The 26,091-nt window shown below is 41.4% G+C and overlaps 9 protein-coding genes and 1 long non-coding RNA gene across 14 annotated transcripts; 4 read left to right on the top strand and 6 right to left on the bottom strand.

Annotated features, from left to right (window-relative positions):
- Positions 1-116: 116 nt before the first annotated feature.
- LOC138411828 (uncharacterized) lies at positions 117-17,605 on the top strand. 4 transcript variants are annotated; one of them, XR_011244310.1, is made up of 4 exons: positions 117-1,128; positions 4,804-4,896; positions 7,468-7,594; positions 16,773-16,902. It is a non-coding gene; the product is annotated as an uncharacterized lncRNA (long non-coding RNA). The 4 variants fall into 4 exon arrangements; XR_011244308.1 differs by having other exon boundaries at positions 16,770-16,902; XR_011244309.1 differs by lacking the exon at positions 16,773-16,902 and adding an exon at positions 9,923-11,269.
- On the bottom strand, positions 1,894-2,807 carry LOC109641391 (gamma-crystallin M3-like). Its single transcript, XM_069532970.1, has 3 exons — positions 2,667-2,807; positions 2,320-2,562; positions 1,894-2,235 (listed from the first exon to the last, which is right to left on the bottom strand). Exons 1-3 carry the CDS (start codon positions 2,697-2,699, stop codon positions 1,957-1,959), a joined length of 555 nt encoding a protein of 184 aa, XP_069389071.1. The 5' UTR covers positions 2,700-2,807; the 3' UTR covers positions 1,894-1,956.
- LOC109641388 (gamma-crystallin M3-like) lies at positions 4,906-5,836 on the bottom strand. The gene is made up of 3 exons (XM_069532972.1): positions 5,680-5,836; positions 5,336-5,578; positions 4,906-5,237 (listed from the first exon to the last, which is right to left on the bottom strand). The coding sequence occupies exons 1-3, from the start codon at positions 5,692-5,694 to the stop codon at positions 4,965-4,967; spliced, it is 531 nt and encodes a 176-aa protein (XP_069389073.1). The 5' UTR covers positions 5,695-5,836; the 3' UTR covers positions 4,906-4,964.
- On the bottom strand, positions 8,054-8,953 carry LOC138411826 (gamma-crystallin M3-like). Its single transcript, XM_069532969.1, has 3 exons — positions 8,796-8,953; positions 8,458-8,700; positions 8,054-8,369 (listed from the first exon to the last, which is right to left on the bottom strand). Exons 1-3 carry the CDS (start codon positions 8,880-8,882, stop codon positions 8,094-8,096), a joined length of 606 nt encoding a protein of 201 aa, XP_069389070.1. The 5' UTR covers positions 8,883-8,953; the 3' UTR covers positions 8,054-8,093.
- Positions 11,083-12,055, bottom strand: LOC138411827 (gamma-crystallin M3-like). The gene is made up of 3 exons (XM_069532971.1): positions 11,896-12,055; positions 11,521-11,763; positions 11,083-11,440 (listed from the first exon to the last, which is right to left on the bottom strand). Exons 1-3 carry the CDS (start codon positions 11,908-11,910, stop codon positions 11,162-11,164), a joined length of 537 nt encoding a protein of 178 aa, XP_069389072.1. The 5' UTR covers positions 11,911-12,055; the 3' UTR covers positions 11,083-11,161.
- LOC109641386 (gamma-crystallin M3-like) lies at positions 13,775-14,686 on the bottom strand. Of its 2 annotated transcripts, XM_020105838.2 has the most exons (3): positions 14,546-14,686; positions 14,201-14,449; positions 13,775-14,111 (listed from the first exon to the last, which is right to left on the bottom strand). In XM_020105838.2, exons 1-3 carry the CDS (start codon positions 14,552-14,554, stop codon positions 13,830-13,832), a joined length of 540 nt encoding a protein of 179 aa, XP_019961397.1. In that variant the 5' UTR covers positions 14,555-14,686; the 3' UTR covers positions 13,775-13,829. The 2 variants fall into 2 exon arrangements, with proteins under 2 accessions (XP_019961397.1, XP_019961396.2); XM_020105837.2 differs by lacking the exon at positions 14,546-14,686 and having other exon boundaries at positions 14,201-14,485.
- On the bottom strand, positions 16,717-17,801 carry LOC109641392 (gamma-crystallin M3-like). The gene is made up of 3 exons (XM_069532974.1): positions 17,687-17,801; positions 17,298-17,537; positions 16,717-17,041 (listed from the first exon to the last, which is right to left on the bottom strand). The coding sequence occupies exons 1-3, from the start codon at positions 17,693-17,695 to the stop codon at positions 16,766-16,768; spliced, it is 525 nt and encodes a 174-aa protein (XP_069389075.1). The 5' UTR covers positions 17,696-17,801; the 3' UTR covers positions 16,717-16,765.
- Positions 17,802-17,903: 102 nt separating this feature from the next.
- On the top strand, positions 17,904-20,695 carry LOC109641377 (gamma-crystallin M2-like). Its single transcript, XM_069532973.1, has 3 exons — positions 17,904-19,467; positions 19,591-19,833; positions 20,313-20,695. Exons 1-3 carry the CDS (start codon positions 19,459-19,461, stop codon positions 20,586-20,588), a joined length of 528 nt encoding a protein of 175 aa, XP_069389074.1. The 5' UTR covers positions 17,904-19,458; the 3' UTR covers positions 20,589-20,695.
- Positions 20,696-22,443: 1,748 nt separating this feature from the next.
- Positions 22,444-23,349, top strand: LOC109641378 (gamma-crystallin S-1-like). The gene is made up of 3 exons (XM_069533105.1): positions 22,444-22,606; positions 22,713-22,955; positions 23,038-23,349. The coding sequence occupies exons 1-3, from the start codon at positions 22,595-22,597 to the stop codon at positions 23,308-23,310; spliced, it is 528 nt and encodes a 175-aa protein (XP_069389206.1). The 5' UTR covers positions 22,444-22,594; the 3' UTR covers positions 23,311-23,349.
- Positions 23,350-24,735: 1,386 nt separating this feature from the next.
- crygs3 (crystallin, gamma S3) lies at positions 24,736-25,989 on the top strand. The gene is made up of 3 exons (XM_020105833.2): positions 24,736-25,094; positions 25,225-25,467; positions 25,640-25,989. The coding sequence occupies exons 1-3, from the start codon at positions 25,077-25,079 to the stop codon at positions 25,910-25,912; spliced, it is 534 nt and encodes a 177-aa protein (XP_019961392.2). The 5' UTR covers positions 24,736-25,076; the 3' UTR covers positions 25,913-25,989.
- Positions 25,990-26,091: the final 102 nt, after the last annotated feature.

Here is a 26,091-nt window from a genome sequence, read left to right as displayed (position 1 = left end):
GCACCAGAGAACTGAACAGGCCTGTGTTGCTGTGTGTTGGCTCATCACATGACCAGGCCCTCGAAGACTTTAGAAACTGTCTCTCTTTTGACAATATGAAACAAAGCTCTTTTTCAATTCTGAGCTCATTGTGTCTGAGCGCGTCACGGACGTCAGACGCAGTTCAGTGACAGTTACGTTAAAAATCTGCATTGATCGTTGATCAAAGAGCTCAACAGAGCAATTTTATCTCTCAGTTGATCTTCAGCTTGTGATCGTCGTTCCTGAAAGTGAATCATCATAGTTTTATCCTTTTAATCTTGGAAGTGATCAGCTGGACAATAAGGTGGAACGAGAGTCATGCGTATTGTCTCACACGTTGATTGATTTTGACTTCAAACATCAGCTCACTTCACAAGTGGCTCCGTTAGCTTCCATCAGACAGCGGAGTCCTCATCGCTGTCGGGAACAAAAGACATAAAATAAATTGAGCTTATCTTTAGCTTGTGCTCGCTGTTCTTGAAACTGAATTGTCATAGTTTTTAGCTTTTCAATCGTACAAATGATCCGCCGGACAAGATGAAATCAGAGTAATGTTTATTGTTTATAATGTTGATCACTTCATAAGATGCTCACATCAGCGTCCGTCAGATCATTACAGTCATTACAGTCGGTGGACAGCTCATCAAAATAAGCTCATTTGTCTTTTAGTTCAAATTTGTGCTCGATGTTCAAGAAGCGTGAAACTGAATTTTCATAGTTTTTGCTTCATCGTCTTAAAAATGCAGAAAGACAGGACGTGATGAAAGAAAAGTTTATTTCACAAAATGTTGCATTGACACCGAACATGAGCTAATGTAGGTTTACAGGGAAGTTATGTTCGTTTGCACATATTATTTACATGTTTACATGTTTACATGGCGACAACAGTTGCAATGATGTGTTGAATCGGCCTCTGGGGCCTTTCTGGCTTCTTATTGGTCAGTTCAGTCACATGAGAGTCAGAAGCAGGAAGTGTGTGTTTGAGTGGAGAAATGTGACGTGTGGCCTGAAGACGTGATCCGTATCCATCCTGTGGTTTATTTACATTAAGAGTGATTCAACTGCCCGGCATCGAACCGTCACGTCGAACCGACAATAGCTTGTTTGGTAAGTGGTTCCCTTTTGCTTGAGTGTTTTACTTGAGATTGAACATGTGGCCATATTGCTTCTGAAACAGAATTTTGATAGTTTCAGCTTTTCAATCGTACAAATCGTCAGCGAGACGTCACGAGAGTAACGTTCATTGACACCAAGCTAAGATTAACTTGCTTCATAGGAAGCTCAACAGGGTAAGTTTAGCCATTTTATCTTTTAGTTTATATTCACAGTATATGTACTTATATTTCTCATGTCCTTTCTGTTAATGTTTTGTAAAACTGTAGTTGTGGCCTGTTAATCTTACAAATGACTCAAAGGCTCTTTTTAAGTGGCTCCTGTTCAAACACAACAGCGCGTCTGAAATCACGTATTTCCAAAGCGTCTCAGATGCTGTAGATGTTCGTCTACGATTTGAAACTAGAAAAAAGATGTGACGAGCATGAACCAGTATTTTGTAGCACGGTTGTCAATGCTAACCGTGTGTTCATTTGATTTGTATGGTTCATTTGTACAGATCATAATTTAGATGCCTCACAAGTGAAAAGCCTACATCTTACTTTTCATCTCTGATAATCAGAATCTTACAAATTCCCCAATAATTATATCAAGGTCTGTGGTACTTCTGTCTATTGGGTCGATCTTTAAATTTTAAAGAGAATTGTGTCACGAAATTAAAAACGGCACAATGAATATGTTGGATTTAATGACCCATCATTTATTACTGTTTGGTCGTGAGTAATCTTGTGACAGGGCAGTAAGCTCAATACAAAATCATGCAGTGCAGCAATTTCTTTATTTAGTGACATTTGCTACAAACATTGAACATTGAGTGAACGTTTAGTTGCAGGAATCCATGATGCGCCTCATGCTCATGAACCTGTTGCTGCTCATGCCCATCTCCCTGAAGCTCCTGTACTCTCCGGGCCTCAGGTACATCATCTTGCCTCTGTAGTGGGGCTGCTCGTACATCAGCCAGTGGCCGTCCATCACGTTGCTGGACATGCAGTCGGACATGCGGTAACGGTCCTGGATGTTGTCGCAGTCGTCCTGCAGCTCAATCATCTGGCCACCGAAGTTCTCCCTCTCGTAGATCTTCATCCTGAACTGGCCACGGTGCTGGAAACCCCCCCCAAAGAAGTTACATGTCAGAAAAATGTCAGAGCCGTAGAAGTACTAGCGGTCAGGGGACGCTGTACTCACCATGGGGATCATGCGGCAGGACCTGATGCATTCTCTCATTCCCATCATGCTCATGTAGTCGGAGTACTCGCCCCTCCTCATGAAGTACTGGTTACCGATGAAGTTGGGGCGGTCGTACACAATGAAGCAGCCGCTCTCCACCCTGCAGGAGTGGCACCTGTTCAGGTAGGAGGTCATGTCGGAGCAGTCGCTCATGCACTCGTAGGAGCGACCCTGGAAGTTCTTCTCCTCGTAGAAGATGATCTGGAAAAAAGTAAAATCGTGAAAGTTAGATGGGGAAACAGCGGTAGATAGGCGAAATTAAAATAAGTGACTTCCAGTTTATTAAAAAAGAGGATCAGAAGCACCTTTCCCTTCATGCTCATGCCGGTGTTGCTCATGTTGGCTGTGGATGTGTTGACTCCTGCTGCGGTACTGCCTGACTACCATGGTTTAACCCTTTCCTTTTATACCTGACTGAATGTACAGGACGAGTGGCCCCCTTCAGAGAAGCCCTTACTCATCAACTCATTATTGAAACCTATAGAACACAGATTTCAGTAAAAAGCCCTTTCATCCGCCATAGAAAGCAACTTACAAACGTGTTGGTAATATGTCAATGGGCCGAGCCAGGTAACTGTGAACAATTCAGCAAATGACCTGTGTGGGCCATAATGTTTCTGTATTAGATTTATAATTTAGTGTTTTTATGATGTTATAAACGTACACGATTTAACTCAAAGTGAGTTATACTGTCTGTATGCTGCTGTGGGGTTTCCACATGTTTTCTGTGGTATTAAGTTAAATGTGTTTCGTGTATTGTAAATATTTGATTTACCCAAATAGATCCTGCTCAAAGTGAATCAACTGAAACACAAATCATAGACCTTTAAATAAAGATGGACGAAGTATCTCCACTTCCTCCTTTTGTGCAAAAATATCGAAATCGAGGTTCCATCGATACACGGGCTCGACCAATCATGACTCGCTCTCAGCTGTCGATGTTTTTATCAAATAAGTGAAACGGGAACAAACACGAGTGTAATAAAAACTCCGTAAATGAAGGAAACCAACATTGGAAAAATTGTATTTACTTGTACTTAGACTTTTTAAGTCCATGTCCCACATGGAGGAGGCAGGATTTATGACCTATGCTGCCGCCAGCCACCAGGGGGAGGTCAAGGTATTTTGGTTACATTTTTAGGGAGACGATTTCCCCCCTTGAAGGGCCCCTTTCCTGTCTGTAGTCTTTATTTTATTTTATAAATTAAAGGCCAGGTGTGCAAGATTCAGGTGAAAGGGTCTATCGGCAGAATATAAAACAATCGTAGTGACGTTTTCTTTTAAATTGTACAAATTGTTGTTTCCTTTTCCCTAGAATGAGCCTTTATATTAAAATACTTTATATTTACATCAGGAGCAGGTCCTCTCTACGGAAGCAGCCATGTTTTTTTTTTTACAGAAGCCTAAACTGGACAAATTAAACATCTTTTGAGTTTTTATAACAACTGAAGCGACCACAGGTTCTCTGTCATGTTTGGAAGGGGATGGTGAGGGGTGTTCAGCTGCAACATGTAACTTCACCACTAGATGTCACTACATTCTACACACTGAACCTTTAAGTGGTCACTTACTAACAATACATATGACAATTTGTTAAGAATAACTCAGACAATGTGTAACAAGGAACTATTTTAATAATATATTCAATGATTGGTGACTTTGCTCAAAGAGATAGAGCTAACAGTAAACAAGGAAATGTGGACTTTACAGAATCAGGAGTTGTTCACAGATGTTGTGCATATACTTGTATTTGGCCCCTTTGTGTAAACTGTGGCCCCTTCGTGGCCCCTGGTTTAGAAAGATCCTGGATCCACCACTGCAGAGGTTCATCCTCTCAGTCAATTAGATTTTAATATTTTGTGTGGCCTGATGGTGGTGCCACAGAAAAGGTCGGCAGAGGTCATGGGCAACAACAAAAGCTTTTGGATTCATACAATGTCAATGAAATGTCAGCGAGGTGCAACTTTGAACTGACAATGGCAGCGAGTGAAGTTCAAGAGGTCATGAAAATCATCCGACTCGTCTTTAGAGGGTTAACGAATATTCCTGTTTTTTAATAGATACAGCAGCTTGTGACTGAGAAAGTGAATTGATACCAAAACCAATGTGATCTTTGAAAACATAATAATGTGTGTTTTTAAATCATATTGCACATGAATGAATATTTATTTTAATTTTAAGGATAAAATCTGTGGAGACATTTATGATCCCTGGGTTACATTCATTGTTTAATTGTCCCAATTCACTGATGAAATTATCAAAAGTTAAATCTAATTATTATCTAATTATATTTTTAGATAACTTTATTCCAATTAAACACTAAGTTACAACCAGTGTTTGTTTTGAATGTATTTAAATGATGTAAATGTGATAATTAATCTGTGAATCACTTGATATCGGTGGAGAGACTTTTAAAACCAACATATAATCCCTGATGTTCAGGTGACGCACTGGCGCTGTATCATCGTCTGCAGAGTTGAAGAGAGGAAGGATTTTTCCGTGCTCAATGTCTGCTCAACAAATCAACACGAACAGGTAGAAATATTTAGTCCAAAAAGTTTTTATTCTTTCGGCTCATTCAGACACATTGTATGCAACAGTTTTTACATGTCCATGATGCGCTTCATGCTCATGAACCTGGTGCCGCTCATGCCCATCTCCCTGAAGCTCCTGTACTCTCCGGGCCTCAGGTACATCATCTTGCCTCTGTAGTGGGGCTGCTCGTACATCAGCCAGTGGCCGTCCATCACGTTGCAGGACATGCAGTCGGACATGCGGTAACGCTCCATGATGTTCTCGCAGTCCTCCTGCAGCTCGTTGCTCTGACCGCTGAAGTTCTCCCTCTCGTAGATCTTCATCCTGAACTGGCCGCGGTGCTGGAAAGCAAAACACGAGTTTACTTTGTGTCAGAAAAAAACTTGAGACTCACGTGATGCTAGCAGTCGCTACAGCCTGTGCACGGTTTCATGCTCACCATGGGGATCATGCGGCAGGACCTGATGCAGTCTCTCATTCCCATCATGCTCATGGAGTCGGCGTACTCGCCCCTCCTCATGAAGTACTGGTTTCCCATGAAGTTGGGGCGGTCGTACACCATGAAGCAGCCGCTCTCCACCCTGCAGGAGTGACACCTGCTCAGGTAGGAGGTCATGTCGGAGCAGTCGCTCATGCACTCATAGGAGCGACCCTGGAAGTTCCTGTCCTCGTAGAAGATGATCTGGGAAAAGGACAGAATGGGAAGAGTAGGAATTAAAAAAAATAATGTGAATTTGATGAAGATTCAATGAGAAACTGTGAGTGAGGTGTGTGTGTGCTTACCTTGCCCATGGTCATGGTGATGTGAGTTGGTCAGAGGATAGAGATGCTGTTGCACTGATGTCCGTCCTGTTTTAACTGTTACTTTTATACCTGACCGAACCCAAAGAATCTGTGGCTCCCATTGTGTGAAGCCCTGACTCAGCAACATGGTATAGAGGCCTATAGAGGGCTGAGGGGCGTTTGTCACGTTTGCATGTGACTCGAAGCCCGAGAAGACTTTGGAATGGATTTTTCCATAGGGAAATAAACACAATGAGCGTTTTTTTTTGAAGTCACAATACGGACGAAACAAACAATCGGCTGTTTTACACATTTCACAACAACAGGCCGTTTGGCTCACTCACTCATAAGTGAACAATTTAAAGTGTCCTAGTGCCTGACACATTTAAAAAGAAAGGGTTCTAACAGACAATGATTTTATCAGAAAAGAGAAACAATTTTCTGGGCAATAAATACGTTAATAGTGATAATCAGCTTTATTCACCGAGCACTTTTCTTATCAAGGTTTTAAAGCGATTGACAAGAAAGAAATAACACCAGACAGGCAGATAAACTTAATACATCAAAATAAATAAATAGATGATGTAGTTAATGATATTCATGAAATAAATAGAAAAGTGAATAAATAGTGTCATGAGTGTCATTTTTTAAAAGGAGCTCGAGAAATAGTCATGTTTGTCCATTATCAATAAATCAAATTTGATTTAAAACACTTAATAAATATTCTATAACACACTGTGCTGTGGTTGTGTGCAGCTATAGGCACATTTAAGTGGTTATTAATCCATTAAATGATCATTTCCTCACTGAAGATGTGTGTTATCTCATCACAAGTGTGTTTTACTACATTTGCTTCACTATGCTTGTGTCCACAGGAGGAGATAATGTTTGGAATTCATGGGTAAATGTTTTAAAACTAATATCTGATCTCAACCATATTGTAATGTGAAGTACACTATAAAACATTTATATACTATACGTCTAAATATCTTCTATTGTGTTGTTTCCATCCATCACAGTTATTTCAATTCATTATTTTGGGTCAGTATTAGTGTGAAAGTGCATAAATTGAAAAATATTGTTCTATTTTTAGTCAAATGTTCGAGAACAAAATGAAAAATGTTATGGTAGAGAAAGAAGACAAACACAAAATGTACCATGGGAACAGTTGTTGGAATTTTTATTTAAATCAAGCAAAATAAAAAAAGAAACATGTTTGCTTAAGTATCAGCGTTGACCTGAATTAACCAACGAATGATGGTTTTACTGCGTCACAAAGAACTTTAATGTTTCCCTGGTTTCTTAAAACAAAAGCAAAAATTACAAAGAACAACATTAACTTCGAACTTTAAAAGCGGATACCTGCTGAGATAAGGTTTTGTGATTTGCAGTTTTGATTTGCACTTCAGGGCCACCGTATCTCCGAGCGTCAGTCATACTATAATCAGAAACCAGCAAACAACAGTCACAAAGGAGCAAATGTTAATTTGATATGTTTCAGATTTATATGAACAACCTGTATTTCATGGAAATATTTAATCTGGATTCAAAGGACATTTTCTTAATTTCACTGACTTATTTGCACATGGTTTGTATCGTGTTTATTAATCTATATTTTATTTACGATTATGCTTGAAACTTAAAGGTTTAATCTGGATTTAACGACATTTTCATTTGTTTCTGCTGTAATTCTGGCAGATACATGTCTCAACATAACAAGCTATGAAGCGTTTCCAGAAGTTAATTCAGATTGCCGGGGTTTATTCACTTCATTTCATTTGTTGACAGGACTGTTGAAACCTGAAATGGGAAAAGAGAACGGGGAAGACTTGCAGCAAAGCGCCAAGTCGGAAATGAACCTTCAGCTGCTTCAGCAGGACTCAAACCCCCGACTGCGTGGCACCTACGCTACCAGGTGAGCAGGCGGAATTACTTCAAATTGATTATTTTGCGGTGGTCAAATGTAAAAGTCTGTGTGATCTAGGGCCAGGAGCACAAGGTGGATAGAGGATTCATACAAGTACAAGGTTTTTATGCGCTCGTAGGTTTATTAGGTCTTTTTAGGAGGTTTTGAGAATTCAAGGAATCACCAGAGCAATAAGATGCAATGAACGTCGGAGCAAAGCAACCAGCAGCTGTTGAGATATTTTCAGTCTGGACCAAAATGGTATTGACGTCTTTGTCCTTTTCTGATGTACCCTGTATTTAAGGTGTTACATATACGTCACTGGTATCAGGAGATGTTGTGTTGTATGTTTGAAGTTTTATTTTCTTGTAGTTTTCGAGGTGAGAAGATGCAGAAATAAAAATGAACCAAGTGATTTAGTAGAACAAATGATTATAAATAATCATATTAAATACCACAAAACCAGAGTTTAGAAAGTTTTATCATTTATTGAAGTCAGAATGTACAACTAGCACATGTCGGTGATTCTCTTCATGCTCATGAACCTGTTGCTGCTCATGCCCATCTCCCTGAAGTTCCTGTACTCTCCGGGCCTCAGGTACATCATCTTGCCTCTGTAGTGGGGCTGCTCGTACATCAGCCAGTGGCCGTCCATCACGTTGCTGGACATGCAGTCGGACATGCGGTAACGCTCCTGGATGTTGTCGCAGTCGTCCATCAGCTCGTTGCTCTGACCGCCGAAGTTCTCCCTCTCGTAGATCTTCATCCTGAACTGGCCGCGGTGCTGTTAAAGGCACAGAATAATTCATTCAGTTAAAAAAACATCATCGTTCCGTGGATTTAAAAGTTGCATCGCTGTGTTTGAAACTCACCATGGGGATCATACGGCAAGACTTGATACCACCGCTCATTCCCATCATGCTCATGTAGTCGGCGTACTCGCCCCTCCTCATGAAGTACTGGTTTCCCATGAAGTTGGGGCGCTCGTAGACCATGAAGCAGCCGCTCTCCACCCTGCAGGACTGGCACCTGTTCAGGTAGGAGGACATGTCGGAGCAGTCGCTCATGCACTCATAGGAGCGGCCCTGGAAGTTCCTCTCCTCGTAGAAAATGATCTGTAGAAGAGAAAAACAAATGAGAGGGACTCTGATGAATTTAAATATCTTGTCGGGAAATGATTTGATTTGATTATTCTGTTCTGATTTCCTACCTTGCCCATGGTGGTAGCGGTGGTTTGCTCAGATCTATGAGAGAACTGTTGGTGAACTGATACCCTGCTGGTCTGAACATGTGTCATTTATACCTGGACACAGACAAAGACCCTGTGCCCCCTCCATTGTTCAAAGTCCTGACCCAGCAACCAACTATAGAAGCCTATAGAGTTGTTTACTCATATACCAACAGGGTCATAACCCCTAAACAGAACTTTCTTTCCGAAAAAAGAGATGCAGGAGTTTTTGCTGTTATATGCGTTTTTTATTTAGAGCATTGAAATCGTTTCAGGAAGCTGCACAATACAGATATTGACTGAAGTAGATGAACACTCTACCTAATACCTCAACCTAATTTCCCCTTGGGGATGAATAAAGGAATCTATCTATCTATCTATCAATCAAAAGCTGCAATTCATTTAATTATAGGTTTATAATTATCTATCATTTATTCCATAATTCCACAAACTAACATTTCACCAGAGCTAAAAGATTCAGTCGATGAATGACAGACAATTACCACAATGACAGTTTTCAGGCCTTCAACAAGAAATTAATCTGAAGTATTCTCCATATTTGTGCAGATTTATTTTTACAGATTATTTTATTTTTCTCGGTTTTATGTTTCAGTAAACTAAATAATTGGATTTAAGGTGATGGTATGAGGTTTACAGTATACATGTTATATTCTGCCACTTTAATTGGTGCTAATTTTCGATCCGGACATTAAAAACATTTATGTTACATGTGCAGCCTTTACCCACAGTTCTATCAGTACCATTAGGGTGTGTGTGTGTGTGTTTCTGCAATCTGTTCCATGTAGCATCTTGCCATCATCATTGCATTCAGGGAAATAGTTTGCCATTAATATTCTAGAATTCAAAATAAAAATGTTTTATTGTTTAACACAGTTTTGGTTTTTGTCAAATCAACATTTCTGAGGCAAACGCTACGACTCCATTTATATTCTATCACATTTAAAACAGGAGAGACTTTCAGAGAAACACACGAGAACCAGTGACTTAGAATCAAATGAATTTATTGACAAGAGGATCAGAGTTTGATGCTTCGACTGGTAAAACAGAACCAGATGGAAACAGTTGTATGAAGTAGAAACTTCACACAGGAGCTGGTGATGACGACTGGAGCAGGAAGTCGGGACGTCTCATGAGGGCTTCTGATTGGACGGGAGACAACCCAGTATTCAGAGTTGAGGCGGTGCGTGGGCGGAGCTGAACGACAGGATGGAGAGAGGACAATTTAAACTTTGTCTGCTCGCAGGTGATTGGCCCGAGGCGACAGCGTCGGGTTGTGATTGGATATGAGAAGGAGCGGAGGTGGAGGAGGTGAATTTGCTTTTATGTAAAATCTTTTTATCTGCATTTGTGCAATAATCCCTGAGAACAGTGTGTTTACATGAACAGGGATCGTTTAAAATGTTACCATGGTGTCTTTTGTGATGTGTTTATTTCTAAGACCAAGTATTTAGCATGACGTCACATTCCACCATAGTTGTAGTTTAAGATTGAAATGAGTTTTTAAGGGACTCTGAGGTTTGACGGTGGCGTGCAGCTGCCCAGACCAACGAAAGTAGTTCACCCAGGGTCCGTATTAACAATCCCAACCATGAGGAGTCTAACTTCTTCAACCTCCAGCGCAAATCACACCTACATTATTTGACCTTGAAACTATTTTACTATTTTACGCACCAACGTTGAGTCCGACCAGGAGAGGAGGTGTTCTGGGTCTGGATCAGACTGAACCATGGTTCTGTTGGTTTGCAGTGAAAACTTTTTTATTTTGTGGAGATTTTGGACCAATCACAGGAAGTAGAGGCAGCATTAAACAATAGAAGAAGAAAAAGAAGAGGAAGCAGCTGCAGTCTTCACCTCCGACGATATGTTTGAACCACCAGGACGTTCATTTGGTGCATTTGAACTTGTGTGGAGTACTGTAGTACTATGGAGTACTGCAGTACTGTGGAGTACTGCTGATATGATTAATACCACAATAATTTACCGTAGCAACCGAATGAACCGGTTCATTGATTTCAAACCAAACAGACTACCCCCCCCCCCCCAACTGACAACACAGAGGTGTACAAACCATCAGAGTCAAGTAGGTGATGACGACGTACGACTGAGAGATAAAATTCTTTAGTCCCTAAATTACAATGAGAAACAAAAGAAACTCTACTTTACTACTTTGTCTATGATGATCTCTCTGCACCAGGACAATGATATATGTACATCTTGATTTGTTTTATGCAAGAAAAAAGCAAGACTCTTTTTTTTTTTATAAATTATAATCTTTATTTTGTTTTATCATGACGTTGTTAAATGCATCTCCGCATTGAGGAAAACATTTAGTGGCAGGAATCCATGATGCGCCTCATGCTCATGAACCTGTTGCTGCTCATGCCCATGTCCCTGAAGCTCCTGTACTCTCCGGGCCTCAGGTACATCATCCTGCCTCTGTAGTGGGGCTGCTCGTACATCAGCCAGTGGCCGTCCATCACGTTGCTGGACATGCAGTCGGACATGCGGTAACGGTCCTGGATGTTGTCGCAGTCGTCCTGCAGCTCAGACATCTGACCGCCGAAGTTCTCCCTCTCGTAGATCCTCATCCTGAACTGGCCGCGGTGCTGCAAAACCAGAAAACCAGAGGATCAGACAACCATTCAAAGATAAATTAAAAGGACGTCCAGAGTAGAGTAAATCTCACCATGGGGATCGTGCGGCAGGACCTGATGCAGTCGGACATTCCCATCATGCTCATGTAGTCGGAGTACTCGCCCCTCCTCATGAAGTACTGGTTTCCCGTGAAGTTGGGTCGGTCGTAGACCATGAAGCAGCCGCTCTCCACCCTGCAGGAGTGACACCTGCTCAGGTAGGAGGTCAGCTCAGGGCAGTCGCTGCTGGTCTCATAGTGACGACCCTGGAAGTTCCTGTCCTCGTAGAAGATGATCTGAAAGAAAAGGACTCATCAGAAACAGAAACACTCCAAAAGCAGCTTTCCACTATGTTGCTCAAAACATTATACATGTTACACTGCTTTTCATTATTCAATGTTTCTGCACGGATCACTCCCAGTACCTACCTTGCCCATGGTCATGGCTTTTACGGTTGTTCGTCAGGACTGATTCGTAGCTGCTGTGAATCCCTGTTGGCGCCAACCGTTACTTTTATACCTGCTCAATGTGAAAAAAAGTATTTAGGCTTCTATTGTACAAATCGCTGAGTCAGCAGAAGCCTACTGAGCAGTCAGGGTGCTAAAGGGTTATTATCCCGCACTGTACCACTCTGGTGGAAATGCATGTACTGTATACGTGCAGCATTGTTGTCCAGCATAAAGAAAATAAAGAGAAGCTTCCAAATGTAATATGACGCGTATCCTCCACAGTGAATGGGATAATCCACTTACTGAAAAATAAAAAAAACGATTTTATTTGAAATGTGATTAAAAATTCATTGATATAAACATATATCAGGTTAAATGTTTTATATGTAGACGTGTTATAACTTTACAGAAAACAATGATAAATAAAGGATTAAAAAAAAACCTCTTCTTGACTTGTACAGTATATGTTCAACATCTATGATATATCGATATATGTGGTATATGACATTATGATTTTCTATTTTACATATAACTTCATAAAACTGTAATACTCTGTGATTAACACAGGCTGATATTAAAAGAGATAGATTTCCTCAACAAGGGTTTTTTATTATCAGAACAGAATATGATTCACTCAAACTCTTCCCAAAAATACAATTAAATGCACAAATCAACACTGTGAAAAAAGGACAGGATAACTTCTTACATGTGAATATGTTCATTTGTTTTTCTTTGGCTCAAAGAAGGATGTTGTTCACAAATCAAACCAGTTTACATTTAGTTCAGAAACATTTTAATTCAGAATCGAAGGACGGTCAGTTCAACAAGAGAGATTAAAGATGTTGCAGTTCAATAAACTTGATTCAGCTCTGATCCCGCTGCTGTTTCACTTTATGATCTCATGAAGACGAGCATCAGTCCGGTGATTTATTCTTCTTGTTTGAGGATAAACTTCAGTCCTGCCTCTTCAGACAATATCACTGCGTTCACCTGACATTTCTCTTATCTGCACAATTAATCTAAAAACTAAAGGTGAGTGAATGTGTCCTCAGGGAACAGTGGGCTTGGAAATAAATTGTTGATAAGTTTGAAATTGGCACGAACATTATTCTTATTTATTCTCTTTTTCCCTGAAGAGACGTCACAGTTCATTTCAAACCCTTCCGCTTTCGTCTGTGACGTTTATTAGATCACGTTTATTAAAAAATTAAATCACCTTTCAGCAGATTAGTAAAAGTTTCATCTTAAAAACACGACCACACATTATTTTGTTCATCGTTATTCTTTATTTGGAAACTGCAAACAACAGTTTATTGCTGTGGCTGCTCTGAATGTTTCATTACTGAAACTGAAACTGATAAAAATGATATTTAAGAGAGAGGTTTTTAATCAAGATTAATCAAGGAATTAAATTAAATAATTAAAAATTACAACCCACTTTATAAATCTGTCTTTAAACAACATTCACTTTATCATTATTATCATTTATCATCAACCTTTCACATGTTTAACAATCCACAGTCTGTTTATCCAAAGTTAATTTGATGAGTCAGCCTCTGAGTTCATCTAATTATTATTATCTAGATCTTTTAGATTTGTTGTTCATGAATTAAACTAAAGTAAAAATAAAACTATAGATCATGTTTGGTGACGATAACATTCATAAAGGTGGAATTCAAACACAGCAGTGACAAGCTAGTAATTATTTATTCACTTAAAATGATTTATTTACCGAATCCTAATTGTTATGTATTGAAGATCTCTTCCTGCAGATTCATTTTTATTGTCACGTGCATCATGTGACGTATATTTTAAAGAAGGTGCCCGTACTCTTTTGAAAACACAAACTGACAAGATGTTTGATATGAAACATTTATTCATCGATCACATGTGTGAAGCTGGTTCAGTTCGGTCTAACAGGACTCCATGATGCGTCTGATGGATCCGATCCTCATGTCCATGGGGCCCATGCCCATGTCTCTCATGCTCCTGTACTCTCCGGGCCTCAGGTACAGCATCCTGCCTCTGTAGTGCGGCTGCTCGTACATCAGCCAGTGGCCGTCCATGACGTGAGCGGAGTGGCAGTCGGACATGCGGTAACGGTCCTGGATGGAGTCGCAGTCCTCCTGCAGCTCGTTCATCTGGCCGCCAAAGTTCTCCCTCTCGTAGATCTTCATCCTGAATGGACCCCTGTGCTGTAAAAAGACACGAACTTTACTTCAAGGCAAAAAAAAAAATCCTGTTTCATTTTCCAAGTTTCACAAGTCGTATGGAAGCTTCGTACCATGGGGATCATGCGGCAGGAGCGGATGCAGTCGCTCATGCTCATTCCCATCAGGCGCTGGTTGTCGGGGTACTCGCCCCGACGCACCAGCATCTGGTGGCCCATGAAGTTGGGGCGCTCGTAGACCATGAAGCAGCCGCTCTCCACCCTGCAGGAGTTGCAGCGGCTCAGGTAGGAGGTCAGCTCGGCACAGTCGCTGCTGGTCTCATAGGAGCGACCCTGGAAGTTCCTGTCCTCGTAGAAGATGATCTGAAAACAAAATACATTTTGTACAATTCGTATCATCCGTCATTTAATTTAATTTATAATCTTAAAAAACCCCCAGAATGAAAAACGCCCTCTCACTCTGCCCATGTTGCTGTCCGGTCCTACACCTGATTGCTCTGGTCCTTGCCAACCTGCCTGTCACTTTTATACCCATCACGACAGCTAAATGATCTATGGAGCCATTGTTTTGAACGTCTTACTCAGCAGTGCAGCGTGCGCGGCCATGATATTTGTTAAATCGCTCTGTAAATGGTTATTATTCCAGAATGCATTCATCTGGGGCAGTGCCAACTGCAGCGGCGCTCCTGTGGGGTACAGGTGGGTGACGCTCTCGGCTGGGACTCTGTGTTGTGTTGCTGCCACACAAACACAGGTCACATAGTGAGGACATCGAATCAGAAGTCTTAACTCACCAACAGCAGAATTAAAAAACGTATATTTTTATATCTGTGATCGTTTGGTGCGAGGGCGCTGAGGGCAGTTTTGTATTTTTACTCAGTTACACATACAATACATACTACTGCGCAGTGACATAACATTAATGGTGTGAATTCTTCATGTTGTATTCTGGTTTTGAAAGGAGCTATAGAATATACTTTGATACTTTACTGTCAGTACACTTTGCTGATCGTAGTTTTACTCAGGGTAACTTTTTGATTACAGGACTTTCATTTCTATTTTTACATTAGTATAATGTTTGGGTAGTACCTAGTCTTATTTCAATATACATACGTACTATACATACAACATACTATCTTTGTAAGATAAATTGAAATATTATGTTTATCCATCAGAACAAGTAGAAACAAAATAAAATGAAAAGTCTCTAAAAACTACAACCCTTCGTATATTTTGATCATCAATTTTAAGGGAAATTCAAATTAAAGGTTCTATTTACAGCTCACAGAGTGTCTCTATCACCCCCTGGTGGCTGGCTGCAGCACAGGCCGTAAACCCCGCCTCCTCCATGTTAGCGGATGGGACATGGACCAAAATATAAGTTAAACACATTCTTCTCAAAGTTTGCTCAACTGTTGATTTATCTGATGAGTTTGGTTTTAATTCGTTATTTGGTGGATATCATATATATCGTGACGTGTCATGATTGACAGCCGAGGCTGAGTCGTAATCGGTCGAGCGTGTGTACGGGTGGGACCTCGATACTGCGGCCCCACCCCCTGGTTGCTATCGTGCGGACTCTGGATCTGAATGACATCACATGATCAGACAGCGGAGCTGGTATCTGGGATATTTTTGGCTTCATCTCTGGATAGTGGGAGTGGGTGGGGATACGTCGTCCATCTTTATTTACAGTCTCTGATTAATTGTAACAGCGACGTGTGTTAAGTTAATACATTATGAAAGAAACCAGTGTGGATATGTGAAGCCATTTTTATTATTGTGGGAGATTCAGCCATTTTATACATTCAGGAAAAATCAGTGAAGCACAGGTGAGGTGTCCTGATGTTTCATTCTGTGACCTTTGACCCCAGATTATCTAACGATGTTTTCATGTCACATTTCCAAAAAACGTCTCTGGGGCCGCAGAGGAGCGTCTACAGCAGTTTGTTCCTCATCTTCATCATCATCTTCATATAAATATAGACAGAGACGGGAGCTTGGTAGACAGTTCCTCTACAGCCGTGTATCGTGAAGACACTTAAACTTTGAACAGCTTTTATTATCACAGTTTAACTATAATATTTAATCGTAATATTTCATATAACTATGTGCAGTGTCTTGTGATAATGGAAGTTATGAGTTTGTAGAGATAAACTTGAATTTGAATTGAATTGAATGATTTACGACAGAGTTAAAAATCCAGTTCTTTCTAATATGTAAAGTTTGTTTTAACGATGAATATGAAAATGTGTCTGTGTGTGTTTTATTTTTTGCTCCTTTATGGACAAATAAACAATTTCAAATTGAATTAGATTATGATGTTGAATCAAACAGATCCCAACGTGATGTTTTAATGAAGAATATAATAATAACATATTATTAACTGGTGGATTTACTGTACGATCATTGCAGATATATATATATATATATATATATATAGTGAACTAAAGGATTTGGCTTGTACACAGTTAAAAATATTACCATAGATATCCTAGTGTTGAAATATCTGTAGTTTACTGCGTTTTATTTAATTGATGTGATTATAAAAGTCGTACTTCTGCCTCACAGCTGTGTGAGTAAGGTGGAGTCTTCTGTTTGATATGAGACGACACGGTGACACGGTGGAGTTTGATTTGTCTCTCATTTTATTGGACAGCACATATTCTGTTCTCTGCTTCAGCAGGAATCCATTATACGCCTGACGGAGCTGGGCCTCATGCCGCTGTATCCCACATCTCTCATGCTCCTGTACTCCCCGGGACTCATGTACATCATCCGGCCTCTGTAGTGCGGCTGCTCGTACATCAGCCAGTGGCCGTCCTGCACGTTGCAGGACTGGAAGTCGGACATGCGGTAGCGGTCCATGATGTTGTCGCAGTCGTCCTGCAGCTCGTGACTCTGGCCCTGGAAGTTCTCCCTCTCGAAGAGCTTCATCCTGTACGAGCCTCTGTGCTGTTGATGGAAGCACAGAGGTGGAACAGCTCAGCGAGGCACCAAACTACAATTTGGCTGCTGCTCGTAAAACAGCTTCATTGCAGAATGTGTCAAAACCAGAGATGCAGTTACAGTTTTACTCTATTTACTTCCTAACCAACGTTTTAAAAGCAGAAAATATAAATCAAATCAGCAACTTTATTCATATTTCACATCATTTAGACATTAAAGTTGTTTCTCCCTGTTATCACTTCCTCTCAAAATCTCTACATACCTGAGGAATTAAACGGCAGGATCGGATAGAGTCACTCATGCCAAAGTTGACGTAGTCAGAGTACTCTCCTCTCCTCAGGAAGTACTGGGTTCCCATGAAGTTGGGCCGGTCGTAGACCATGAAGCAGCCGCTCTCCACCCTGCAGGAGTTGCACTTGCTCAGGTAGGAGGTCATGTCGGAGCAGTCGCTCATGCACTCGTAGGAGCGACCCTGGAAGTTCCTGTCCTCGTAGAAGATGATCTGTAGAAAAGAAAAACAAAACAAATTATGAGAAAATCTTGAAATTGAAATACCCTTTTGGAAGCTGACACTGTTTTGCGTCGCTCATTTATTCCTGAGTTGATGTTTTTACATTTAGTTTCTAGCTGCTTGTTTGCTGCTCTACATACCTTGCCCATGTTTGATGATCTGTGTTTGTGGGAATCTGTCCAACAACCTGTGGCTGCCAGGCGGCTTTTATACTTTATACGCGCTGTAACAGGGTTTTGTTATTCAAATTATCTGAAAGCTGATGAATAAGCAGCTCTGCGATCGCTGTTAATTTCATTTGTGCCATCATGATCCAGAACAAAGGGAGGGGAAATGGGTGGAAGACACAAGGCGGGAGAGGAGGGAGGAAAAACTGAGCTGCAGCTTTTTCTCAGACTGGGGAAGAGGAATCGCAAACTGTGATTTGATTTTTCTTCCATGTGTCACCAGCTCAGATCACGAGTGTCTTAAGAAAAAACAAACATGTTGCAAATCCCTGAAAGTCTCTGCGGCTGCATTTAGTCCATATTTTCAATTTGTTTCATTTGCAAAACCCTGAAATGCAACAAAGCACAATTAGTCATGAATTAGTGTTCGATTAGAGCGGCTGCTCACTTAAGGATAATCAGGCTTAGACCTGATTCGCTCCTTCTGACTTTCACAGGGACGTTCCAGATCAGAGGCCAATTATCTGAGTGAGGGGGGTTTACAAATGAATCGTGATGCTACTGACAGAATACTGAGTAAACCGGCTACTGCCAATGAGAGCGAGCCGATCGAGCAGCGTCCCCAACCGGATGTTGTGAACTTGTACAACTGTGACTAAAAACAACACATTTCCAACTCACGCTGCAAAAAAGCTTGTTCCTCCTCCTCAGCCATGACTTCATCCGTGTTCTTACACACAGAACACACGTGACTGTAGCGTGTAGCCGACGACGTTACTCCTCCAACGTTTGAAGTCGCATTTAGTCGGGCGGCTTTCTGTGAGATTCCTTATCTCTGGATAATATCTTGTGTGAGCTCTCTGAAGATTAAATCTCTTATGTGCACCGGGCCTTAGAATATATCATACAAATGATGAGTGCATAGAACATCATAGATTAATAAACTTCATGTGGTTCAAGTCCAGGAGCTCTGTCCAGTATGAGACTGACCGACTGAGGCTTATCGCAAGTACTGCAATACTTACAGTACTTTATAGTACGAGTCCTCGTATGAGTACAACACCAGTATCTTATTACCAGGACATTTACGTGTAACACTCGTCCTTTAATATGACTCATGTAGATGATTAATAAAGACGTCACATGTGATTTCCTGCTGTGATAAATGTCTTTATTCAGGATTGAACTCACGTCCACGTGTTGGTCAAACACGTTGTCTTTTAGATCTTTCATATATGACTTTAAAGTCAAATCGCACTCCGGAGGAGCTTCGTAGTTTAAAGGTTGTTTATCTTTTCATTGAAGTGAACTTCCTTTTCCGTGTCAACAGTGTGTTTTGAAGAATGCATGGATAAAGTAGTCTGTTGCTGCACAAATGTGAATTAATTATTAAAAAATCATGATTTAGCACCAAAGTTTGACTTTCTACTGCAGATTGAGAGCAAATAAAAAGTAAATAATCCTTCACAGGGCAGAGTTAGATGGAAGCAACACACACAAACACACAGTAATCAGTACGTGAGGCTGTTGGCTTTCAGAAGTTTCACGTCTCACTTTTGGCACTTCTTTGATACGAGGCCATCACATGTGGACAAAGGGAAATCAAACTTGACCAAACCATTTTGCTGATATGCAAATCAGCCTAATTTAGATGACAATAGCTTTCCCTCGTCTGCACATTCTGCTTTTCGATATAAACCACGACGCAGCTGCAGCTGGCTGGGAGACGAGCAACACCAGCAACAATGGGGAAGGTAAGGAGCAGATGTCCTCTGAAGAGATCTTTCAGGAAACAATTGCAACGCACGTTCACTGTCTTTAACTTGTAGTCATTGTGCTAAACCTGCTTCTAATGTCCCGTGTTTGCTTCCATCCAGGTTGTGTTCTTCGAGGATAAGAACTTCCAAGGACGGAAGTACGAGTGCAGCACCGACTGCGCCGACCTGCGCTCGTACTTCAGCCACTGCAACTCCATCAAGGTGGAGAGCGGCTGCTGGGTCCTGTACGAGCTCCCCAACTTCACCGGCTACCAGTACGTCGTGAGCCCCGGGGAATATCCTGACCACCAGCAGTGGATGGGATTCAACGACAGCATCAACTCATGTCGCTGTATCAAAAACGTGAGCTCGACTCGCGGAAGCTTTTAAACGTCGTTCAGCATTGAGCGTCTTGTTCTCATAATAATATTGTGAATTGTTGAACTAAGGCAAATGACCAAACGTCCAGATAAGGTACAGCATAATAACGTGAAGGGTAAATACATGATGTGGGGGATGCAGTTTATTTTTGAACATTTCTGTGTTATTTAGTGCAGGAGAGGGTCCAGCTGCAGTGAAATACCACAGAGTGCACCAACCAAACAGTAATCAGTCAAAGGCCAACAGACAAAAAGAAGAGATAAAGGGCTCATGATTTGGCAGCAGGTTGCTTTCTGTCCGTGTCTGTGCACATCAATTATTGACGGAAACCAGGAAAACAGCCAAGAAACCCATTTGTAGATGTGAAAGTAAACAAGGACTTGGAAATAGGTCAAATGATTCAGACGCTAAATAGGAGCATGATCTTATTAACTTTAATTCTCCGATGTGACTATTTGAAGGTGTATGGAAAGTCCTGGAAGATCAGATTCTACGACAAGCAGGAATTTGGAGGTCAGGCGGCGGAGTGTGTTGAAGACTGCCCGTCCGTGTACGAGGCCTTCAAGCTGCGGGAGTTCCACTCCTGCGTGGTGATGGACGGGGCGTGGGTCCTCTACGAGCAGCCGAACTACCGCGGACACCAGTACTTCCTGGAACGTGGCGAGTACCCCAACTATGCAGACTGGGGCGCCACCTCCCCCGCGGTGGGATCGTTCCGCATGATCAAACAGTTCTAGCAGCAGCAGAGACCCTGCAGAGTTCTGAGATCAGCCCGGTCTCACACCTGCTTTTTGCCTTTTGGACATTTTCTCCTTCTCCCCCACAGTTTCTGTTCTCACATGAATAAAAGTGTTTGTAGCTCACGGAGAAGTCGAGTCGTTCTTACATGAAGTCACCCGACACCTGCAGCCTCGTCTGTAAAGATGTTAAACACGGTGAACATCTCAAGACTGATCATTCAATCATGTGACGAAGAATAACTCACCACGCTCAGTGAGCCACAAAGATCTTCTTCTTCTTCTTCTTGAGTTTGATAACGATAAAATACTGTCAATGAGCCAGATTTAGATATATAAACGTAATAATAATACAATGAATGATTTTATTAAACAAAATAAAATAAAATGACTAATATTACAAAATAAATACAATAAAATGACCTATATTATATAATAAATTAAGATAAAGTGACTATTATTACATAATAAGATGAAATAAAATGACCTATATTATATAATAAATTAAGATAAAGTGACTATTATTACATAATAAGATGAAATAAAATGACCTATATTATATAATTTCATGTGGATATACATCATACAAACTTATAGCACAACAAACCCATAATTAAAACAGTACAGCCCATAAAGAAATGAAGCACATGTAAATAAGCCATGATCAAAATCATGCCTATAACATATAAAATTAAAGATTGTAAAAATCAATATTATGCAACACTCCGACAATATAAAGCCACAAATACACACGTAAACTGAACCACATAAGATAAAGTGGAATAAATACACATGATCACAGTCATGAAGTTATTGTACAAAAGGAAACAAGTAAATTTATTTGATTTAATTATTAACAAATCAAACAGATTTAATAGTGACTCAGTAAAATATGTTCTTGAAAAACTGATGAGTCAAAAAATATTAAAACGTCATGTAATTAGCTTATTGCATAATTTGATATATTATCATGTGACCGAACTTTTTACCTTAATTCTTAAAATACAAAGTAAAACAAAGGTTTCACACTGAATTATTCTCCAGGACTCTTATTGCTAAAGATGTTAAATCTAGGCTGAACAGTAATATCTCGATATATTTATCTGTGTGTTCTGTTTAATTATTGATATTTTACATCACAAAAATAACAGAAACATTCAGACACAGTTTTGGTTAAATGTATGACTGTGCAATGAATCCATGATGCATCACAATAAATATGTACTGGCTGGTTCAAAAGCTGCTTTAATACTTTAAATACAAGATCAGTTATGTAGTAAGTACATGAATAAATAATACAAATCATTGTCTATTAAACCACAAGTGTTGCATTTAGCTTTTTTTTATCACATTTCATTATAAAGGTGAGAAGCAGATCGAGGGAAAAACAGAAGACGAAAACAATCTTCACTCTGTGACGTTACACAAAATGTTTTTGATATAAAATGAAGTATGTTAAGTTGCTGCATCACATTAACACGTGTTTCGAGATACTTTTGTACAATTACTTGTTCTGGAAATATTTTTTCATCCCTGCAAATAAATACGAAGTGGAATCTATATCTATTGTTTGTCTTAATTTCACCACTGTCATCACATTTGTGTTTGTGATTGTTGTTCTGTCGGTGCGTTTTTTAATCAACGTTAATTAACTCATTGTTATAATTTAGTACCGAGAACCATTTAGACTCTATCTGACCTACATCAAACATTATGAACATATTAAATATAACTTTATATTTATAGCGGCCAAGCATGAAGGGGTACAAACACCAGAGTTTGTTGGTTCAGAGCAGCGACTGAGGGTTTGGGTACTTGGCACTGCGAAACAATCATTGTGTGTGGAACCGGCGATTCAGTGAGTAAGAACAAAGGGCAGAGTCTAGATGAGTATTTGAATTGTAATTACTGTTACATGCACTGCTAACCATGGAATTGGCAGTATTGTTTCTGCCTTGTATAAAGAGTGCTGCACTGGTCACTGGCTGAGAGTGTTTTAAACTCCAATGATGGATAAGGTGAGAATGTTCACTTTTCTACATCGGGTGCAGGAATCACAGGATCTGAAATGGTGCAGTGTTTGTTCATGAATCTATAATCTCGTTCCCAACTTCTCTTTCACAGATTGTGTTTTTCGAGGACCCGGACTTCCAGGGAAAGTCCTACGACTGCAAAGGGGACTCGGTCGACCTGCACGGCTTCATCCGCCGGTGCAACTCAGTCAAGGTGGAAGGAGGCTGGTGGGTTCTGTACGAGCGCAACAACTACACAGGCTACCAGTATGTCATCGGTCCCGGGGAATACAACGAGTACCGTCGCTGGATGGGCTTCAACGACTGCGTCAGGTCCTGCAGGATCATCAAGAACGTGAGTTACCGACAAAAAGCTTTTCAGGACACGTCCGTCGCCCTTCAAACCCAACACACGTGTCTGATTCTGTCGCTTTCAGGCGAAGGGCCCGTACAAGCTGAAGCTGTTCGACCGGCCGAACTTCGACGGTCAGTCTCTGGAGCTGACGGAAAACATGAAGGCGATACAAGAGAAGTGGACGAGGCAGGAAGTCCAGTCCTGCAAGGTCCTGGACGGGTCCTGGGTTTTCTTCGAGCATCCCAACTTCTGTGGTCGTCAGTACCTGCTGGAGAAAGGCGAGTACAAGCACCACTCGGAGTGGGGAGCTCTGAAAGCCGCGGTGGGCTCCATCAGAAGAATGACGGAGAAATGAAACAGGTCTATTAGAATGTGATGAAATAAATGTCTTTGATGCAACACTCATTTGTGCCTGTGTGGTCTTTAATCCAGATTTTCTTGATGATAATATTCTGTCAATCAATTAAGCGTTTTGGGCAAATATGTGTGAGTTTAAATCGTGTGATGAACAATCTTTTTAAAATGTCTCATCACGACAAAGACAGAAACAAACACTGAACATGACAACAACAATAAATACAAATAAACTCAGAGTCAGAAATGTGTTGATTCATCTCAATGCTCTTTTGGACGCTGCAGCTTTGAGGCATCTTTCTAATAATCGGTTTATCCTCACAGATAAAAACAGATCTGCAGATCAGCAGCTTCACTGATCCTCAGAGGCTCGTCCACGTTCACACCAGCGTTTAGTCTCAGTGCAACAAACGACCTCGCCTCATAAACCACATGCACCAGCAACAAGAGCCGCTCACAGTTCACGCAAAAGTTTAAAAGACAAAACATTCTTTCAGAAACTACAACTTCATATTAGTTGTTTTCATCATCACTTAATATCCCGGTGACTTAAACTTACTGCATCTGATGTTTGAGGCCTTTTTTTGATTCTCCTACATTTTTAAAGTTGTGTGAACTTATTGTCTTTTGTTCAGATGATTTATTTTATTAATTTTGAGTTTGATATGCAAAGAATTCAAAACAACAATTTGAACGGTTAGCCGGGGATCGAACCATCAACCCTCCGGATTTCCCAGTTTGCCTCCTGAGCCACAGTCGCACTTTATTTTTGAGATCATTGATTATAACATTGGATGGAACGGCTGCATCAAATTCTTCAATTCAATAAAATGACAAACAAAAACTGACTCTTATGATGACGGACTTCATTTAACCGGAGAGAGTGAACATGGAGTTCCCTGCTGAACTGTTTGGTAGACCCCGTTTTTATGTGCAAAAAGCCGAACATTGTGATTAACTTTATTGAATAAAACAAATTCAAGTGTTCATTTTTACAGTGTAAAAAATTCACTCAGGTGTAATTTCATCCAGCTGATAAAATACGTTTGATATGTTCTTTCTGTCTTTGATGAAGAAAAGTTTTCTCCTGCTCAAAGTTTTCACGTTCAAGTTGTTTTATTCAACCAAAACACACGTTTTTCACATCCTGTTCAAAACTGACTTCACTCATCCATCTGCTGATCTGCCCGTGCAGTCAAAAGGATTCACTTCCTGTCACCTGTCGTGTTTCGGACAGAGAACAAAGCCTCCATTTCTGTTTTCTCTCTGCAGATTTGGAGCAATGAACCGTGCCGGGACATCAACACACAATAACGAACGCTCTCTCTCCAGTAGAGCTGGTCAGCTGACTGCGCTGCGGCTGCAGAGGGTGGAGCGTGACGGCCTGATCCCACCTGTCCCCCTCCGACACGGACGTTAAAGCCCGCGCCGCCTCGTGCCACGTGGCCACAAGCCAACTTCGCCGCTCCGGCCTCGGCAGCAGCTGCAGAGGAGACACTTTATGTGGATCACTAAGTGTTTCTGGAATCAGGCGTTGGACGGATGCAGAGGTCAGCCGGAGCAGCAGCGGGCAAACACTGAGCAGTTGCAGCATCAGCCGTTGTGCAGATATAAATGCTGAGGCAATTAAAATAACAATGATGCCCCTGGCAGCGCAGACCCACATACACTGTATATATAAATCTGCAGCAGGCCTGGAGGTGATGTTGTGTATGTGAAAGAGGGTAAAAAACAAACCGTTATCAAACTGTGGCGTGAGGCGTGAACATGGACCGCGCAGGAAAGGTAGGCCGACGACGAGACGATGCTCGCGACCAATCGTTTGCGTCGTTTGATTTGACAGAGGAGCTCGAAACTTTATTGTGCAGCCGTGCAGCTCAAACAACGCGTTGGTGTTAAATTTCCACTTCCGCAGATCGTGTTTTACGAAGACAGAAACTTCCAAGGTCGTTTCTATGAGTGCAACAGCGACTGTCCCGAGCTCAACACGCACTTCAGCCGCTGCAACTCCGTCCGCGTGGAGAGCGGCGCCTGGGTCCTGTACGAGAGGCCCAACTACCTGGGCTACCAGTACGTCCTGACCCGGGGCGAGTATCCCGACTACAAGCGCTGGATGGGCTACAACGACAGCGTCAGGTCGTGCAGGATCATAAGAAATGTTAGTTCCTTTAACTTTTCCCTCGGAAGACGAATTAGTGAAATAAAATATAGTTTTTATGCGACATTATAGAAGATATTATAAAAACTCACATCCTCTGCTGAGTCTCTTTAAAATGAGCAACTCTGCAGTTTTCGTTTCTCCGAGCTGAACCCTGCTCTTTGTGTTGCAGTCCTCTGGCGTGTTCAGGATCCGTGTCTACGAGCGTCCGGACTTCGGCGGTCAGGCGCTGGAGGCCACCGAGGACACGAACAACCTCTCCGACCACTGGCCCCAGCGGGAGGTTCACTCCGCCCACGTGCAGGACGGCGCCTGGGTCTTCTACGAGCTGCCCAACTACCGCGGACGTCAGTACCTGCTGGAGAGAGGAGAGTACCGGCGCTTCAACGAGTGGGCCGCCATGAACCCCAACGTGGGCTCCTTCCGCCGCGTCCACGACTTTTAGACCGTCTTTCTCTCTGTGTTCTCGTTTCACGTGACTGTTCTTTGCTCATTGAATAAAACAGGATTGTGCTCAGTGTCCGACGCTCCACGTTTTGTTTTTGTGTTCGCACGTCTGGACCACAAGTGAACCAAAGCAATACCACACGTCACCCACAGGTGGCCCGAGCGTGATTTATAATA

The sequence above is a fragment of the Paralichthys olivaceus genome, chromosome 10 (assembly GCF_024713975.1).
Source record: "Paralichthys olivaceus isolate ysfri-2021 chromosome 10, ASM2471397v2, whole genome shotgun sequence".
NCBI classification, from domain to species: Eukaryota; Metazoa; Chordata; class Actinopteri; order Pleuronectiformes; family Paralichthyidae; genus Paralichthys; species Paralichthys olivaceus.
This window is presented reverse-complemented; position numbering and strand designations above follow the sequence as displayed.